Here is a 19,936-nt window from a genome sequence, read left to right on the forward strand (position 1 = left end):
CTCATTTTGATCCTTTATTTTCTGAATATAAATTATAAATAGTCTTTTACTGTTTTCATGGCCTTAATGCCACAAAGTTATCTGTTCTACTTTGGTTATAGTTTATGTTTAGGAATAGGGAGCACTTATTAAGCCAGTTATATTGCAAAGACCCTACAAATTAAAAAGAGAGAAAGAGAATTAAGAATAAATAACTGTCATTATATGGTTTCATTGATTTTCATTCAATTGTAGAAAAATCATTTCCTGAACTCAATAATTTTTGTGTGATAAAGTCTTTCCATCCCTAAACAAACTAAAACAAAGTGAAATTATGGGAAACTAATGAAAGTTACTAGAAATTATATGTTTTTAATAGTTTAGTACTGGTAATGCTTGCTAAATATCAACAGATGAATAAACAAATGTGGCACACACATGACCGCACACATACATACACATACAATGAAGTATTATTCAACCATAGAAAGAAAAAAAATTACATCATTTGCAGGGAAGAGGATGGAGCTAAAGAACATCATTTTAAGTGACACAGGCAAGACTCAGACAAACAAGTGTCACATGATTTCCCTAGTATGTGGAATCTTAAAAAGATGATATCAAAGTAGAAAAAACCCTAATGGTGGTTAAAGGGAAAGAAAAGGGAAGAAGGGGAGAGAATGCCATACGGTTAGTGGGGAAGGGTGTCAGGGACAGTAACAGGGATAACAGGCAACTCCAATATAATCAACATATGTTTTATGTATACATGAAAATACCACACGGAAACCTAATAGTTTGTAAAATTAATAGACATTAATAAAATATCTTTCACAAAATGTTAAATGAACATAAAGAATAATATACTAACAGTTTCAAATGCATACAGTATTCTAATTAAAGCACATAAACAGGTACACTTGTGAAGAAGCTGACCAAGACACATGTTGGATCTATTCTTTTTTCAAATAATATTTAATTAAAATTGTTGAATATACAACTTCTCATTTGCCATTATGGAGTCCTTACAGAAAAGATAATGCTTTCCTCTGAAGACAAACGCCATCCACATTGCCAGTGATTACTCTGGACCTCTACATTAGAACACTCCTATTTCTCCTTGAGACATGAGACACATCTGTATTATGAGATATTGTTTTGATAATTTCAACAGTGTTGGGGGAGGGGGTTGCTGCATTTTCAAATTTAATAGTTTTTCTTCCCTGAAATGCTCAGAAAACTGAAATGGTGCTCCTGCCAACCTTGGAGCTTCTGATACATCGAGTTCAGGCTGTCTTTACAGTCAAGGAACACTGCCTTGACAGGAGTGGCCTCATGGAAAATGAGGAAAGTCTTAGCAGCTAAGTCCTCATAACTTTCATCTTCTTTTTAAAAGTTGATTTTTCCATCCAAGGCTCTTTCAATTTCAAAATAAATTTTAAAATTAGCCCATCAAAAATCTTATTTTAAGAAAAGTGCTAGAATTGTGGTTGGGATTTCTTTGACTCTATGTGTAAATCTGGAAAGAATGGCTATCCATTAGTTTTTCAATCCATGAACAGGGCCTATTTCTCCACTTCTTTCATTTCTCTCAGCAAGGATTTCCAGTTTTCAGGGGAGATATCTTGAACATTGTTAGATTCACTATATGTCATCTGAGAATAATATAGTTTTTATTACTTCTTTTTCAACTTTTGTCTCTTTCTCATTTTACTTGCTTTACTGTACCCCATAAGGATTCCAGTAAAATACTGAATGAAAGCAATGAGAGTGAACCTCCTCTCTACTAGTTCTCAGTGTTAGGAAGAAAGTTTTTTGTATTTTGCAAACAAGCACAATATTAGCTACAGTTTTTGGTAGGTGCCCCTTATCAGACTGAGAAATTCCCTCCTAATTTCTAGTATTCAAATTTTATATAATGAATGAAAGTTAAAATGATCATAAAGCAGCAAGATAAACATATGCTTTTGTCTTTTATTTTGGTAATATAGTGAATTACACTGGTTGTTACATTAACAACTCTACTGATGTAATACACAAAAAACTCACCCTTTAAATGTTCAATTCAGTACCTTAGCAAAAGTGTACAAATTTCTAATTTCACAACATTTTTATCACCTCAAAAAGAAATCCTGTACCCATCAGCAGTCATTCCCTGTCCTACTTCCCCTTGGCCCCTTGAAGCCACCATGTCTCTACGGATTTTCTAATAGCAGATATTTAATGTAACTAAAAATCAAATAGTATTTGGCTTTGAAGGTAGGTGCATAGTTCTGGGAATTGAACACAGGGCCTTCACACCTGTACCCTAAGCTACCTCCGTCATTTTTCATTTGTTGTTTGTTTTGGTTTTCCTTTTGAGAAAGGGTCTCACGAAGTCACCAAATAACACACACTCAGCGAACTTATGAGTCTCCTGACTCAGCCTCCCCGAGTGCCCCACCCCACCCAATTGATATTTGACCTTTTGTGTTTGGTTTCTTTCACTTAGTTTAATGTTTTCAAAATTCATCCAGGTTATATTATCTATCAGCCCTGTCTTTTTATTCCTGAACAGCATCCTAGTATATAAATACATCACATTTTCTTTATGCATTCATCAGTTGATGAGTGTATTGGTCAGCTTTCCTGTTGCAGGAATAAAATACCTGATACTTCCAACTTCAAGCAGAGGTTTAGCATGGCTCACAGCTTCAGAGTTTCAGTTTGTGGCCAGTTAGTTTGAACGCAAAAACACCATGGCAGAGGGGGAAAAAACAGCCTAGGGAAAGGGCATTATCAAGAAATATGTCCTCCACAGACCCATCCCCAGTGACCTACTACTTCCAGCTGTGCCCCACTGCCATAGCAATGCAGCTATGAATGTTAGCAGACTGATCCCAGGTGCCACTCACCTCTCCAGAGTTCTCTTCATCCAGTCAGTTTAATAATTAAGATTGACTGGCATAATTCTAGTATGCCTCAAAAGTTCAAAGGTTTTCCTGAGACTGAAGGTAAACTCTTAGCTGTGAACACTTTGAAAATTCAAAAAGTATTTAATGCTTCCAAGATAAAATGGCACAGTGTTTCCATTCTTATTCTAAAAGGAAAGAATGGGGAGTGGAAAAGAGTAAGACCAAAACAAGTCTGAAGCTCAGCAGGGAAAACATTATTTCCTCTATCTCCATGTCCATTCTCCAGAGCATATCATAGTGGGAGTGAGAGGCTCCATCCCTCTGGTCTTTCTGGTTGTAGGCCACAAAGCATTTCTCTTGGGATGGCTCCATTCATGGTCTTCCTGAGTAGGTTATTCCATTCCTAGCATCTCCAACTCTCTGGGGTCTCCACTGCACCTCTGACTTCAGTTCCACAGCTTGGTAACCACCCTCAGGAGCACACTGCCTGTTCCTTAAGGAATTTCTTTGAAACTGGCTTCTTGACCCCACACTCTTTTAGTCCACATGCTGGCAAATCCAGGTATCATGTAGATGATGCCAAGGTCTGGTGCCAGTGTGAGCAGTATTGGGCTCCTTGGCCCTGTCTGCAGTGGCCTTTGATTACCTGAGTGGTGAAATGAACCCACAAGTACCAATTCCCTAGGAGATTCTTCCTGAGCAGGCAGTCCACGATATCCCTTTATAAATGAGGTTTAAACTACACCCTTCAGCCTGCTGTGCACAGAATTTTGCTGACTCCTCAGATGCCCTCAATGCATCTTTCTTTTTCCTCCAGCTCAAAGTATTTGATGTCTTCTCCATAGCTCTAATTTCAGTAACCATACTTCTTTTGACCCCACCTTTACCTGTGGTTCATTTTGAATGTAAATTTAAGTTTTCAAACTTTCTTACTATTTTTCATTTCCAAGTCTACTACTTGTGCCACAACCTAAATACATAGCAGCCTTGATCAATTGGTCCACAGCCCTCAAACCTGGCCTCCCAAAGTCTCAGTATATAAGCAAAATGTTGACAAGTTTTTTTTTAGAATGTAACATATATGGCTTCTAGATTCTCAATACAGTCCTTATTCCAGTTTGAAACCTTGTGAGCCTACCTTTACTTTCCATATTCCTATCAGTATTGTGGTCTTCAGTTCCCACCAGAATTGCCCATCAATCTCTGCTTACAGCTTTAATAGAGCTTTGCTAGCTTGCTTCCCCAAACTTTCCTAAAGTGCTCTTAACAAAGCAGCTTCAAATGTCTTCCTACTGCATGGTGGGATATAGTCATGGCAATAACCTCAATTCTATGGCACCGATTTTCTGTACTTGTCAGCTTTCCCATCACTGGGGCAAAGCACTTGATATCCACAACTTAGAGGAGGAAAAATTTAATGTGGCTTATGGTTTCAAAGTTTCATTATATGTTTAGTTGGCTCCAATGTAGGAACATCATGACTGAAGAGTACGTGGAGCAAAGATTCTCATTTCATGGTGACTGTGAGGTAAAGTGCAGGGAAGGAGTGCCAGCCAGCCACATACCCTTAAAGCCATCTCCCAAAGGCTCCCCCAATAGAGCCACACCCCTAAAAGCCCATTCAGCTACAGATAATCGTGGATTAATCCACTAAGGAGCTTACTGCCCCATGATCCAATCACCTCTCTAGTACTCTCTCAATCCAATCAAACTGACAACGAACATTAACTGGTCTAAAAAATTTTGAGTTATTTATACATTTAGCTAAAATGAACAGTGCTACTATAAACATTTGCCCATCACTTTTTGTATGGCATTTCTTTTTAATTTTCTTGGGGCATATTTATGAGTAGGAATGGAATTGCTAGATAATATGGTAATACTATGTTTAATTCTTGAGTAACTATAAAACTGTTTTCAAAACCAACGCACCATTTTTGCATTCTCAACAGTACATGAGGGTACAAATTTCTCCATATCCAATACATTGTTCAACTTTTTGATTATCACCATCTTTTGGGGTGGAAAGTAGAATCTAGTGGTGGTTTTTGATTTGCATTTCCCTAATTACTACTGACATTTATCATTTTTTCATGTATTTATATGATGTTTACATCTTCTTTGGAGAAATGTCTATTTAAATTCCTTGTCTATTTTGTCTTCCTATTACTGAGTTACTGAAGATCTTTCTTTTTTATGTACAGGATCTACCAGGTCTACAGGGTCTCACTACATAGATCAGACTCATAGTGATTATCCTGTTTTCAGCCTCCCAAATGCTGGGATTATATGCACATGCTACCACGTCCAGTCTCAATCACTGTCTCAGCGTGCCCTGGGGGTGGAGCCAGCACACACACCCAGGATCAAACCCTGGCTACTGTGCTCTGCCAAAGCAGGAACTTTAGTCTGCTGAGCTATTTGTCTGGCCCTGAAGATCTTTCTATATGAGTATTTTCAAGAGATACAAGCCCCTTACCAATTACGTGATATGGAATTACTTTTCCCTTTTCACTTTCTTGAGGATGATATTTTATTTTTGATAACATTTTATTTTTCTTTTGTTGCTTGTGCCTTTGTGGTGGCAATGAAGAAACCACTGTCTAATCCAAGGGAAATAGTGGCACAAGCAAGGGAAAAGATGACATGGGCAACATTTGTCCTGATTCACAACCATGTGTCAAAGTATGGTACAAGACTTGGCACACATGGCAGAGGAATGTCTACAAACAAGTATTTTTTGAGTAAATTTTTAAAAGCAAAACAAAAACCTGAGAAAAGTTACAAAGTGATAGGACTTCAACAAGGAAAAAATTTAACATTTACAGCCAGTCAGAAAACAAGACTTACTACAATAGGAAGAATCTGAAAAATACTATAAGAGATATACTTTATATTCAAGAGATATACTTTACATTCAATCCAGTCAAAAACTCAGTTAAAAAAAAAAAAAGGCAATAGTTTAGTGGAAGGTAACATTCATCCAAAGAAGACTGGGTTATAAATCAAAGGTATTATTTTTTTGAACTGTATTATTTCAAGTGCAAATGCCAGAGAATTCATCCAATATGCTGTGATATGTAAAAATGATATATTTTGAAACTTTTTATTGAATAATAATATGAAAATTACAGGACAATTTAAAGGACATCCACCCACAGAATTTTTACAAAGACCTCACATATTGTTAACATTTTGTTCATTTGTTTATAATTTGCTATCTATTCATCCATCCATCCATCCATCCATCCATCCACATATTATATATATACAGATATATATACATCCCAGATGCTTCATTGTATATTTCCTAAAAATAAACTGATTTCCTTATATACCACAATGCAGTTATTAACTTCAGTAAATTAATATAACTCATTTTACTATCCATATTTCACCTTGAAAATTTAGTATTATTTAATCAAGAACATTTCTGTAGTCTTTTGTCTTTTATGGTATAGGTGTTTTTGAAGAACACAGACCTTTTTTCCTCTCTTCATAACACATTCCTTCGTTTTGGTTGCTCTGATATTTCTTCATGATTAACATTAAGTTAGTCATTCTAGATGGAATACTATACAAGTAATGTTGTGGCATTCTTATGGTACCACATCCAGGGGCTATTCATTTGAGCCTCACTAAGAGTGTAAATTTTGATTGCATACATAGCTGTTCTTCATTATATTCTTCATTATATTGTTCTTTATTATCATAATATTCTTCATTATATTGTTATTATTATTATATTATTTTTTCACAACTAAAAATAGATCTTTCAAAATACTTTAAAACTATTTAATAGCCCGTTTCTCCTCTAGCATGAATTTTCTTAACAGTACTTTTTCTATTCTTATAAAAAGTGACCTTTGCATTAAAAAAAAAGCTAATCTCACATATACATAAATAAGTTCTATACTAGTTCAAATATCTATTACAGTAGTTCATGAACACTGGGTACTTACTAAGCTGTTCATTAAGTGTCTGCTGCATAATTAGAATATGAGTAATGTATCTTTTAAATTTAACTAGTATCAATACCCTAAATTTGATTCCATAACAAATTATGCTACAGAAGAGGTTTCAAAATTTAATTAAATCAGAATTTAAAAATTGTAAGAACCTATTTTGTTAGCAGAAAGCGTTCTTTTCATTGTTTAAAAAGTTCTAAATAAGTTAATGTGACTATACATGACTTTGTACATAGAGTCTATTAAGGCACATGATTTTTCAAAAAAGAAACTCATAAAATAATCTAGATCTATTCATATTACACAAGCCTTTTGTTCACTACAATATTGTTATCCAGATTTTGCTGAGCAATATCATTTTGAGGTAGGCTTTAATTCAAAGCTTGAATTTGAATTAAGCACAGCTACCTTATGTAAAATGCTCAAATTTTCTGGTAGATTTAATGTCCAAGTTTGACACCAAGGAAAAAGAAGATAATTTTTTAAAGTTCTGAGTACTTTGTGTTTAATCAATGTTGCCCCTGAATGAACAGCATAAAATGTGCTTACACACAATAAGATGTCTCTGATATCAGTAGGCAACATAAATCTTAGAAGACTACTTTTATATACACAGAGTATTATTGATCAAAATGTCACTTATCCTTTATTTGTTCATGATTCATTCTGTTCCAAACAGCTTCTACCAGAAGTTTCCTTATGTTGTATTTCCAAATATGTAAACAATTTCCCTTAAAAAAAGGCTGTCCACAGAGTAAAATCATTTTTAAACTAAAAGAGTTTTATATTAAAAAATGGTTTAAAGATGCTTCCTTATTCATTTTGCTATTGTGGCTCTCTGAATTACGGGAGACATATTCACAAACCAGTCATCATGCTAAATGGATGTGTCACCCAATACAATTCTCTTACAGAAGCTAGAAACTCCAAATGTATGTGGGGGGCAGGGGCAGAGGAATGGTCTATTAGTAGGAATACAGAATTTTTAATGCCATTCCTCCCCCTCCTTTTAAGCTAAGTTTCTCATCTATAACTTTGTCTTCCTGGCAATAAAATAACATTCCAGCCTTTATGGGGGGGAAAAAAACATTTTTTTTTTGATCAATAGAATTTAGCAGCCAAAGCATTAATGTTGCTGTTGTTTGTTTTGTTTCTCTGGAAAGCATCTGTAGTCAGGTTCAAAGAGGAAAAGGGGGTAGAATTAACTCTCTACAAAGACCGTCAAAAACAATTTGCAAATGAGGCAAGAAGAGCAGCTGTAGCTGCTGGCCCAATCGAGACTATCAGCTGGAGTATTTACCAACATATGAGAACCACATCCACCACATGTCAAGTAATACAACAGGAGTCTAAAAATCCCTGGGCTTGATGCTCGTCTTGCCACTTTCTTTGTTACCCATATTCCATGTCACATGATAAGGTGTCTTCTACAAGCTACCAGCAGGATTACAAAAAAAGTTCCATACAAGTTTATAACATGTTTATACCAAAAAAACTTGTAACATGACCGCACCCTACCAGACTGGCCTCAGACCTGACGTCGATCTCTTACATATTCTTGGTTAAAAATCAACCTTCATCTGGGATCAATATATAAAGTATGACAGAAACTTAGATGGCTGTGACCCATTCTTGTACAATGATTGTTGTGGCTTATCAGAACTGTTTTATATTTGACAACTGTTTCTTCATGAATAAGAAAAAATGTTCCAAAAATATTATTTGAATGACTTTTTTTCTCATTGATTCTTTAAACCTATACTGTTTAATATAATAGTTGCTAGCTATGTATGGGTATTTAAATTAATTTTAAAATTCAGTTGAGTGACATTAGTCACCTTTCAAGTAATTCAATAGTCATATGTGGCTAGACAACATAGATAAAAACTGTTTCAATCATCACAGAAATTCTATCAGTGCTTCTCTAAGCCCTTAAATTGCCTTTAAAATGTATGATTATATTTCCCTTCCCTATAAATTATGAAACAAATCAACCTTTATGCATTTTCTTATGAAATAGGTGTGGTAATACAATATAAATATTGTATCATGTAAAGGTGAGAAAAAAGAGAAAGTCTCAATAATATTTTATATATGTAAATCTATCCTTTTCTAATCAAATATATTTATATACTGCACTCACAGAAGTCCCGTGAGTCCTAGAAGCTATTAGCTACTAAGTAACATATAGATGTCAATATGGATGAGTATTATGTGACAGTAAACAATGAACTTCAGGCATGCGTTGTTTAATGCCTGGGATATAGTCTGAGTACTTTATGTAAGGCAATTCCATCCCTGGACAAACATCACAGTTTGTCCTTCTAAAAAAATAAGATGTCTATAATCTCAGTAGGTAACATAAATCTTGGAGGACCACTCTCACATATAGCATGTTATTCACCAAAATATCATTCATCCTTCATTTGTTCATGATTCAATGTGTACCAGACATCTTCTACCAGTTTTCTTACTTTGTATTTCCAAATATGTAAAGCAAACAATTTCCTTTTTATTTTTATTTTTTTTTAATTTATTTATTTATTCATTCATTTGCATTCCCGGGGATTGAACTCAGGACCCTGCACTTGCCAGGCAAGCACTTATTCTACTGAGCTATCTCCCCAGCCCAATTTCCTTTTTAAAAAAGGCTAATTTTATGACTTTGCAACTGAGGTAGTTTAATGCTAAGTAAACAACATATGCCATAGCTGTTTTATAAAATTCTATGAAAAATAATATGAGGCCAATGTAGGATAAAACCCATAAATTATATTTTTTTACTCCTACCCTTAACTATTATCAGCTCAGGGAAGCCAAGTAAGTAAAAAAGTGATAACTGGATACCTGCGTGATTGCTGTGATTCACTGAGGGACATATGTCACTGGCATTTGGGACACGGTAAAACTGTTGACTGTGCCCATGGAGACACAATGCCAGCACATGACAGAAGACAGTAACATATAAGCCAGATCATACTAGAAAGCGTGAGGGCCACGTCTGCCATCAAACATGCAGAGATGCTTTCTAGAAGCTAATTTTACCTTGCTTTAGTTCCCAATAAACTAACCTATCTCTGTCAACTCATCAGCTTTACTCTTATTTTCTCTTCCTAATCTCATTTCTTCTTGCACATGTATTAATGATAAACAAAATGAAAAAAGTGCCTTCTACTTTGCCTTGCTCTATAAACTAAAGCAAAAAGAGGTGCTGTTTTTCTTTAGAATCACGGATAGTTTTCAATCTGATTTATACAAAACTCATCACCCAAGATAGAGGTAAGAAGCTCATCCATGTCTTCTTAAGCAGTGGATATAAGGTATAGGCAATGGCCACGAGGCTTTCAGGTTATGACCCAGTTCTTCCTGCTTACCTTGGCTTTCCCATCCTGGGCTGACATATATCCAACACACATGCTCTCCGTTGTGTGGCTCCACAGAAATTCCACTGTGTGAAAGTGAACACAAATAGGCACATTCAGATCACAGATGGAAAATAAATCTTTGCTTTTTTAATAGAACAGTTAAAGATAGCTTTATATTTAACACACTCAGTTCCCTACTTTCCATTTGCTCCTTCATAAATGTCAAGATGATTTAGTACTCAAAACTGTGTAATGCCCATTTACTGTGAAATGAAAAATGTATTTCTTTCTTGTCAAAACTTATGATTATTACATGTAAAATAAATGCTCTTCTGTTTGAAACTTGTAACATTAAACACATATACTCACATGCACTGTACACAATGAATTAATCTATGTAATATTCTATAGCATAGTTTCTTTCAATACACACACACACACACACACACACACACACATCAGGTCTAAGTTTGTAAATGTGTCATTCTTCTGGAAAAGGAAACAAGACACTGTGGAGAAATGCTGATTCCAGAGATGAGAGAGAAAGTATAAATGAAAGAATATAAATGAATCTATACTACCTTGTACCAGAAAATAGGGAAATGTTCAATGAAAAACTTATCCAAAAGACCTAGGGGTCAGCTTGAAGGGCTCCCACTGGCCAAATTTGGAACCATCAAAATAAATGAGAGCAATGAATTAAAACTACTGAACAAAATAAGAACCTAAGAGTGTATACTAACCCAAACAAATAATAAATAATGAAGAACTCAAGCCATTATTTACAGCAGAAAGCTAGTAATAAAGAAGAAATAAGAGAAAATACTCAGGGTTGCTAAATCTAGTATGTGAAACTTTGAAGAAGGATCAAGTACCTATGGTATCAAACTGCTTCACAAAGGTCTTATTAAATATAAAAAGGGAAAGTCTAAATTCAATGTAAAAAAAAACAAAAAAAAAAACTCCAGCTTAAATAAACTATCAAAACTAATTTTACCAAACCATATCTTTTGATAAGACACCAAACCATATCTTTTGAGACACAGCACAACTTCTATGGTATTTTGACAAAAATGACCAACCACAATTGAATGAAGAAGCACCAAACAGATGTAGCAACACTCAATAATTCATTTATATTCTTCAAAATTGTCAAGTGAAAAAAAATAATAAAGCTGAAAAACTTCCTGTTTACAGGAGACATGATATTAAATGGAATATATCATCCTAAATTTTATCCTACACTAGAGTGATGCAGATGTCACAACGAACAACTGTTATTGAGACAACTGCTGACAGATGGAAAAGGCTAGTCAGTCATGTATCAATATTAAATATTAGGATTTTTATGTTTGTGATTATTTAGAAGAATGGCCTTGCTCTTAAGAAATACATACTGAAGTACTAAGAGGCTGATACCTTCACCTTATTCTGACACCAAGAAAAATGCACATTTGAACATGTGTGTGTCTGTGTGTATATGTGGCCATGCCTGTCTGAAAAGGAAGGAGAAAAGGATGAGAGAAACAAATGGAAAAAAATGAAAACAATAGTTAGACTTAGAGAAACAAATTGCAGGTGCCCCCTGTACTCTTCATGCAGCTCTTCAGTAATTGTGACATTATGTAAAATGTTATGAAAAGAAAATTTTAAACAGATAAGAATATGCACAAAATTGTCAACTTCAAGTAAGTACATACTTTTGAAATTCTGAGTTAAGGCATTTCAAAGGTCTTGGTGTACTCTTCCAACAGATCAAAAGTCCCTGATAATAAAACTACATTGCATCACACTAAGCCCGTCTGTCCCTGGCCATCCGTTTGTTTATATCTCTGAGCTAATTAAGCCTGAACACAAGCATTTCAGTTGAGACACAACTGTGGGATTAGCAGTCCTAGCCTCTGAAAACTTTGCCAGACATGTGTGGGGAAGAAGGAAGCACTAAGGACCAAATCTGAGCTCCTCAGATACAAGGCTCATTCCCTCATCATTAATTAATTATCAAACCTGCCAACCTGCTCAGCAGACGCTCATTCAAGGGTGCAGGAAAACAGCATCATGCAATGAGGCAAGTTCTCTTCACCAGATGTTTTTTTCTTTCACACACATCTGCTTTGAACTTCAAAATTCTTGAAATCCAGAGCAAGGTTTGAGATATTCTAAATTTCCTAATAGAGCAAAGGCATTTAACTCTTACTAAAGTTCCCCATTGCGTAGCAACAGTGAATGGTATTTAAGTGTACTGAGACTATTCTTTTTTTTGGGGGGGAGTACTGGGGCTTGAACGCAGCATTGTTGATGCCATGCAAATACTTTATCACTGAGCTATACCTCAGCCCCATTTTGAAATTATTATTTCTCATTTTGTTTAGAACATTTGAAGTGGCAACTGATCCAGAATTAGCTAGAAAAGATAACCAAAACAACCAAATAACAATAAAAAATCTTAGAAATATACTTGATATAATCATGGAAACAAAGGATAAAAGCTTGTGATCCTCCTGCCTTAGCCTCCCAGAGTCTTGTGAATCATAGGTTTTTGCCACCATACCTAGCAAGTTTAGGAATTATTAAGGTAACTCAGTGTATAAAAATTCATTTTTCATTGTTTTTACATTCACTGTCAGCAATACATTGCACAGATACATTATCTTCAAAACCAACAATTAAAATTCATATGCTGTGATCAGTTATTAATTCATGTGAAACTCAGAAGTTTAGAAAGATTTGTCTATATGTTATAAAATGCTTTTATTTTTGGTACCAGGGATCAAACTCAGTACCTTACATATGCCAGGTAGGCATTTATGCCACTGAGCTATCTCTTCAGCCCTAGAATGCTTTTGAAAGGAAATTATTTTATTACTTTGGGTACATGTACAATGCAAGTTAATTTAATAAATTATTTCCTGGTCAGGGAAGCAGGAGATGGAGAAACCACCATTGAGATTCTATCATGAGCAAGACATTGTTTTGTGTTGCAGGACTTAGGCAAAGTCTTGACAAGGAACCCAAGTCTCAGAAAGAAACAAGTACGGCTTACTTAGGTCACTTAGCAAGTGCGTAAACTCAAATTCAAGCTGAATTCCTGGAACTCAAAACTTGTGTTCTTTTATCATCTTATTATCCTAAAATTTAATCATCAGAGATAAAAGTATTTTTATTTGTTTTGATGGTTCTTTGACTGTAGGAGATTTTACAGATATACACACGTGTGTATGCATGTATCTACAGTGTTTTCTTTTGCCACATTGGGGAAAAGTTAAGAAATGAATGACATATTTGGGGAAATACACACAATTCATAACACAAACAGGTTAATTTCCTCAATATATAAAAGCCTGCTCCAAATCAGTACAAGCAGGACAAATATCCAAAGGAGGAGTATGAATGACTTTAAGACACATGAAAAGCTATTCTCCCTTGCTCAAACTAAAAGAAATGCAAACGGAAATCACAAGACATCATTACTCAGCTATCAGCTTTCAGACATTAAAAGGTTTCAAATACTGTATTAGCTCAGAATACAGGAGCTGGGGATATAGCTCAATGGCATAAGTGCTTGTCTGGTAAGCACAAGGTCCTCAGTTTGATCCTCAGTACCACCATCAAAAAAAAAAAAAGAGAGTAAAGAAAACCAGTACTCATACAAGATTATGTAAAATGATGGTGAGAACATGGCTATTGAGAAATATAGTCTCACACAATGTGTTGATACGTTCTGTAAGATTATAATGAGCATAATTAGCAAACACTGAGCCATTGTTACCAGTAGGAATACAGTAGTGAGTTTTTTAAGCCTTTAACCACAACATTTTCAGTAGCTTATAAATAATTAGCCCTATTTTATGTATATATGTTTAAAGAAATCTTCTTTAATATGTACTTCTTATAACTAATAAACTTAATAAAATATTTCTTTATAATAATATGCTAGCCAAGAAAGATTTAACATTTTCTTGGCTCCAGGGTAATGAGCTTGAAATTTCTTTGGCTTTCAAGTCTTACAACAATATTGTCCACAGTGTTTTTCTCTTGCTTTATTTTGGTTTCCTATGTTGGTCTTCACTTCATGACTCCACCAATTCAGCTGTTTTCCCAATCTTCCTATACAAACACTACTTTAACACTTTCTGACGCAGCCTCACTTACACATCATTAAGCCTCCTCTTCCTTTTCCTAGATATGCACTCATTAAAAAGGAATTCACAGCCAACAGCACTGCAGCTCATGCCTGAAGAAGCTTACCCTCACACTTTCTGAGATGCCACTAACCTTCTGCACAATGGAACCAGTACTTGGGGGCCACTTTAAACAACTAAATACTCAACAAAAAGCAAAAATGTAGAAAACATGGCACTAAGTAGACCACATAAAGGACATATTTACAGTACAAAAGCTAAAATAAGAAAGCATAAGGTCATATGGTTCACTTACCCTGGGAAAGTATGTGTCAGGAGACTCAAAAATGTCACCACTGTAACATCAAATGACTATGAAAATATTCAAAATACTGATGTGGATACAAATACATTTCAGCAAGTAGGCAAGTTAACAAATATGAAACTTAGGAAGAAAGAAGGCTTCTTATTATTATTAACATTTTTACTAAAATTACATATGGACCCTTGACATAGCAGTTTTCCTTCTAAGATATGCAGGTATGCTCTGACATGCAATATACATACATACATATATATGTGTATATGAATACTCAATGAAGCATTTTGATTATCAAGAAGCTGGAAACACTATTTCCTGGTAGACAGAAACATGAGGTAACTACAGTACTCTAATGAAATACATACCATGCGACAATTGAAAATAAATGAGAAAATAAATAAATGAGAAAATGCAAAAATTCTTAATAAAATTTTTGCAAACAGAATTCAACACATTAAAAACATCATACACTCTGATCAAAGTCATTCATCTCAGAGACGCAAGATGGTTCAATACATACAAATTAGTAAATGTAACACAGCACATAAATAGAACCATGGATAAATATCACAAGGTCATCTCAGTAGATGCACAGTCTTTGACAAAATTCAAAATCACTTCATGATAAAAGACCCAAAGTAACTAGGTAGAGAAGAATCTTACCTTAATAGCTAACATAGTGAATAGGGAAAAACTGAAAGTACTTCCTCTAAACTCAGGAACAAGACAAGGGTGTCCACTTTTACCACTTCTGTTCTTCATTAACTTTAGCCAAAGCAATTAGGCAAGAGAAATAAAAAGGATACAAGTAGCAAAGGGAGAAGTCAAATTATCTCTTTGTGGACAATATGAACCTTTACTGAAAAGATCCTAAAAGTCTACCGGAAGAGTCCAATAAACAAATTTTTGAAGTAGTAGGATTCAAAATCAACAACCTTTTATACAGCCTTTTTATACATAAATAAACTTGCTGAGAAATAAATCAGAAAAATAATTCAATTCATAACAGCTCAAAAATATAAGTAGGAGTCAACTTAAAGAAATCAAAGACTTGAGCAATGAAAATAAGCACTAAATGAAAAAAAAATGGAAAAAGACATTAGAACTTACAAAGACCTCCAATATTCATAGATAAGCAGAAATAATAGTTTAAATAGCCATATCACCAAAGCAAACAGCAGACTCAATAACTGCAATCCCCAATAAAATATTAATGATATTTTTCATAAAATTAGAAAAAAACAATTTTTAAATTCATGTGGAAGCACAAAAGACCCAGAACAGCCAAAATAACACTAAGTAAAAAAGAGCAATGCTAGAGGATAACAATACCTGATTTCAAAATATACTACACATCTACACAAGCAAAAACACATCTGCTGAAATGTAGACAGACAAGTAAACCAATGGAATAAACACAGAAACAAGCCCACACAATACAAACCGTCTGATTCTTGATAAGGGGCTAAAAATCATATAATGGAGAAAAAAAATAGCCTCTTTAACTAAAGTTGTTTATTCATGTGAAGAAGACTGCAAAGAGCTCCCTCTCTCAACTTGTGAAAATATTCAAAAATCAAAGACCTATATCAATTACTGCTATACTGTCTCTCAAGTAAATATCTGTTTAAAAAGGGGGGGTAATAAATGGAAACAAGAGACAAGGAAAAAATGTCATAGGACTGTCCTGCTACAATTTGTATATGGTTAGATTTCTAAATTTCTGTGTAAAAATATGTAATTGTTTATTCCAATTTTTTAAAAAATATTTTTCTTTTTTCTTTTTTTACTTCACATTCTGTAGGGATTTACAGTTTAACATATCAATACTTGATGGAAAATATCTGTTCCATGTTATGTCTAAGATGTTTCATATTCAGACAGATAGTGAGGTTAAGCTCAACAGCCTATGTTATACAGTAACAGTATCACTAAACTTCTCTTCTGAAGGGTTAACAACCTAAGTTTGCAGACCAAAAATTAGAGAAAAAGAAGGGCTGCAAGGACAGCCAACATTTTGGCCCTAGCCTTTCAAGGTCAGTGAGGACTCAGGACATAGGAGAACCTGTACTGTAACATCCCGTAACTCAGTTGTGTCCCAAATTTTCTGATCAAGGAGATTATGGGGCCACAGAAGAAAGTGATCGATGGTGTAGAGTGTGCCTAAGGAGAGTCACATGGAGAGAAAACATTCTCTTAGGCTTTCACTGAGAACAAATTGTATAAGCAATGGCTGTGACTCATCCACATGGCTGACACTGACAAAGGATCTGCATACTACAGTACAGGGTTTCAGGATAAATCCTGAGGGGATTTGACTGACCTTGTGAGATACAAAAGTTCCCATTTTTTGTTATATAGGTCTTGCTTTATCTTGGTCTTAACCATCCAGTAGAAAAGTATAATAACAAGGTATGAAAAGTAAGGCCATATTAATACGCTGAGCTATAAATGGCTCAAGTCAACAACTTCTGACATTGCCAGTCTTACAGATAACCCACTGCTATTACGGACTACCGGACTATATTGGATTATTTTGCTGAATTCATGCACCTACAATATTTAAATGGCAATGGAATACCCATCTCTGACACACACACACACACAAAAAAAAAAGGGATACAAATGAAGGACCATTTGTATCTGTATACACAAAATAGGATAGATATACAGCTATTTTCTCTTAATTCAATGAGAACAAAGAATTGTACTAATACTGTTTGGACAGGATATCATGTCTGCATCTTGTACTATGAATAACCACTATGAAGACAACAATATGCAATGTATTAATTATTGAAACTGTTCTGTTAATTGGTTTTGAAACTGATTGCTGTTTCACAATAAAATTAATAAAAAGAAAAACAATAAAAAAAAATCAAAGACCTAAGCATAATTCTGAAACTTTAAAACTACTTGAAGAACTAAGAGAAACACGTCAACACACAGGAAACATGTAACAACTTTATAAATAGGTCTCCACTAGCAGAGAAAATACAAAGGAAACAGAGTGAAGGGACAGCCTACAGATAGGAGAAAGTCACTGACAGTTACTCTTCTAAAAGAAGATTAACATACAACAGGTATAAAGAACTTTAAAAAAAAATCCTTCAAAAGAAATAAGCCAAATAATAAATGAGCAAATGAACTAAATAAATTCTCATTTACAGAAGTATTATGTTGCATTGTTTGTCTTTGTCCCTGTTATTTGTTTTCAGTATCTTTTCCTCTTTTTTTGGGGGGGGGGTGGGCAGAACTGGGGATTGAACTCAGGCCCTTGCACTTGCCCTGGAAGCACGTATTCCACTGAGCCATCTCCCTGGCCCTATTTTCCTCTTTAAAATAAAAAATTAAAAGAAAAAGAACAAATGGCCAATAGGTATAAAAGTGTTCAATATCTTACACTGAGGGAAATGCAAATCAAAATTATGCTGAGATTCTATCTCATTCTAGTCAAAATGGCTATCACAAAGAAGAAAACAAAAGCAAACAAAACAAATACTGGTGACGATGTGGGAGAAAAGGAACACTTAATATGCTGTTAGTGAGAATATAAATTTACAGCCACTCTGGAAGTCAGTAAGGAGATTCCTAAATGAAACCTGAACATAACACTGCAATTTGATACAGCTACACCACTCTTCAGTGTACTACTGAAAGAATGGAAGGCAACATACAAGAGACACCTGTGTACCCATGCTTGCTGCAGCCTAATTCAGAATAGATAAGCTATCAAAAGAGAGTAAGTGCCCACCAACAGATGAAGGGATAAAGAAAATGTGATATATTATACATATAGTATATATAAATCTTAGATAAACCAGACTCACAAATACAAATATTGTGTGTTTTCTTTCATTTGTGGAATCTAAAAATGGGTGGGAAGAGAATATAAAAATAGAAGGAAACTACTAGGAAGGCGAGGGAATAAAGAGGGTGAAGGTGGGAATTATCAAAGCATGTTATATGCATGTACAAATACACCAAAGAAGTCACTGTTCTGTATAACAAATATCTAATTTTAAACAAAATAAAACAAACAAACAAAAAAAAACAACAGCAACAAAATGAAGATACTCCATGTGGGTAATATGAGACCATCTACACTAAGTGGCTTTCAATTTTTTGACCATGAACAGTTTGAACAAAAACATACCAGAATGAACAAGGGGAAAAAAAAAAAAGAACTCTACTCTACACATTGTTACTTAATGTACATATTTATTTATAACATTTTACAAATAAATTTCCCTTTCATTTGAAATGTACTAATGTATTCAAAATAGTTCTTTATAACAGTCATTTAGGAAATTCTGTTTGTGAGATTCAATAAATTAATTTTAGAATGCATTAGTATGATGATATGACATGTTGAAAAGCATTAATCTACAAGAAAAACAGTTTAGCTTTAGGAAAGAAAAGAATATTTAGAGATGTGGCTGCCAATTTCTGTAAGGAAAAGGGGAGATCACCTATAAACATGTTTGTACACATGTAAGATCTTTCTGGAAGATCATCTTAGGCACTGGCAACAGTGATTACTACTGCAGAGGGAACTGATTGGTGAAGAGAATTAGGTGGAGAGCAATCTAATTTTCACAACATCCCATCTGAAATGTCTGATTTTTGTCCTGTTTTATTTCCCTTTTTAAAAAAGCCACTTGGAATCTCCATTCCATCATTAACCCACAGTAACTAAGCAGAATTACCAAAATTTGATGTAAGTATATATTTTAATTATTCTTCATGAGAATGTTTTACCATGATGGGGCACTCATCTAATATTTTCAAAATGCTACTTGCTTCATGATTATCTAAAAAATGATCAAATCTTATGGAGGTACAGAAGTAAATCCCTACTTGTTCACACTGGACACACATATTCAGAGCAAAATCTCTTAACGCTCAAAGAATCATCAAGACAAATAAATAAAAAAAGGAGATGACAATTTACCCAAAGTGCATTTGTTAGAAATTTTTTAATGCCCAAATAATTCTAAGGTTATTTTCAGTGAGTAGCAAACATTAATTTGTCTCAAAGGCAATGTTTATCTCACAAAACAATTGTCAAATTGTTTAGCATTTAAGTCTTTATTTATAATGAAAACTCAGCAAAGAGTAATTAATGTACATTTTTTTAAAATATACTTACATAGAGAAAAATTTGTATTTCAGTAAGAGAGTAGCATTTCTTACCCTCTTACCCTCAAAACCCAGAAGTCTATGGTTTGTTTCCTGATTTAAGAACTAAATTACACTAAACACTGAAGGAAAAAAAAAAAAAAAA

General features: G+C 34.3%; 1 protein-coding gene across 2 annotated transcripts in view; it reads right to left on the bottom strand.

Annotated features, from left to right (window-relative positions):
• The window catches only part of Tasp1 (taspase 1), a 251,661-nt gene that overhangs the window by 15,192 nt on the left and 216,533 nt on the right, over positions 1 to 19,936 (bottom strand). For both annotated transcript variants that reach the window (XM_004634308.2, XM_023718640.1), the window contains exon 13: positions 10,216 to 10,289. In XM_004634308.2, the coding sequence (XP_004634365.1) occupies positions 10,216 to 10,289 (74 nt within the window). The remainder of the gene's footprint in view (positions 1 to 10,215; positions 10,290 to 19,936) is intronic.

The sequence above is a fragment of the Octodon degus genome, unplaced genomic scaffold (genome assembly GCF_000260255.1).
Source record: "Octodon degus isolate 3935 unplaced genomic scaffold, OctDeg1.0 scaffold00060, whole genome shotgun sequence".
Classification (NCBI taxonomy): Eukaryota; Metazoa; Chordata; class Mammalia; order Rodentia; family Octodontidae; genus Octodon; species Octodon degus.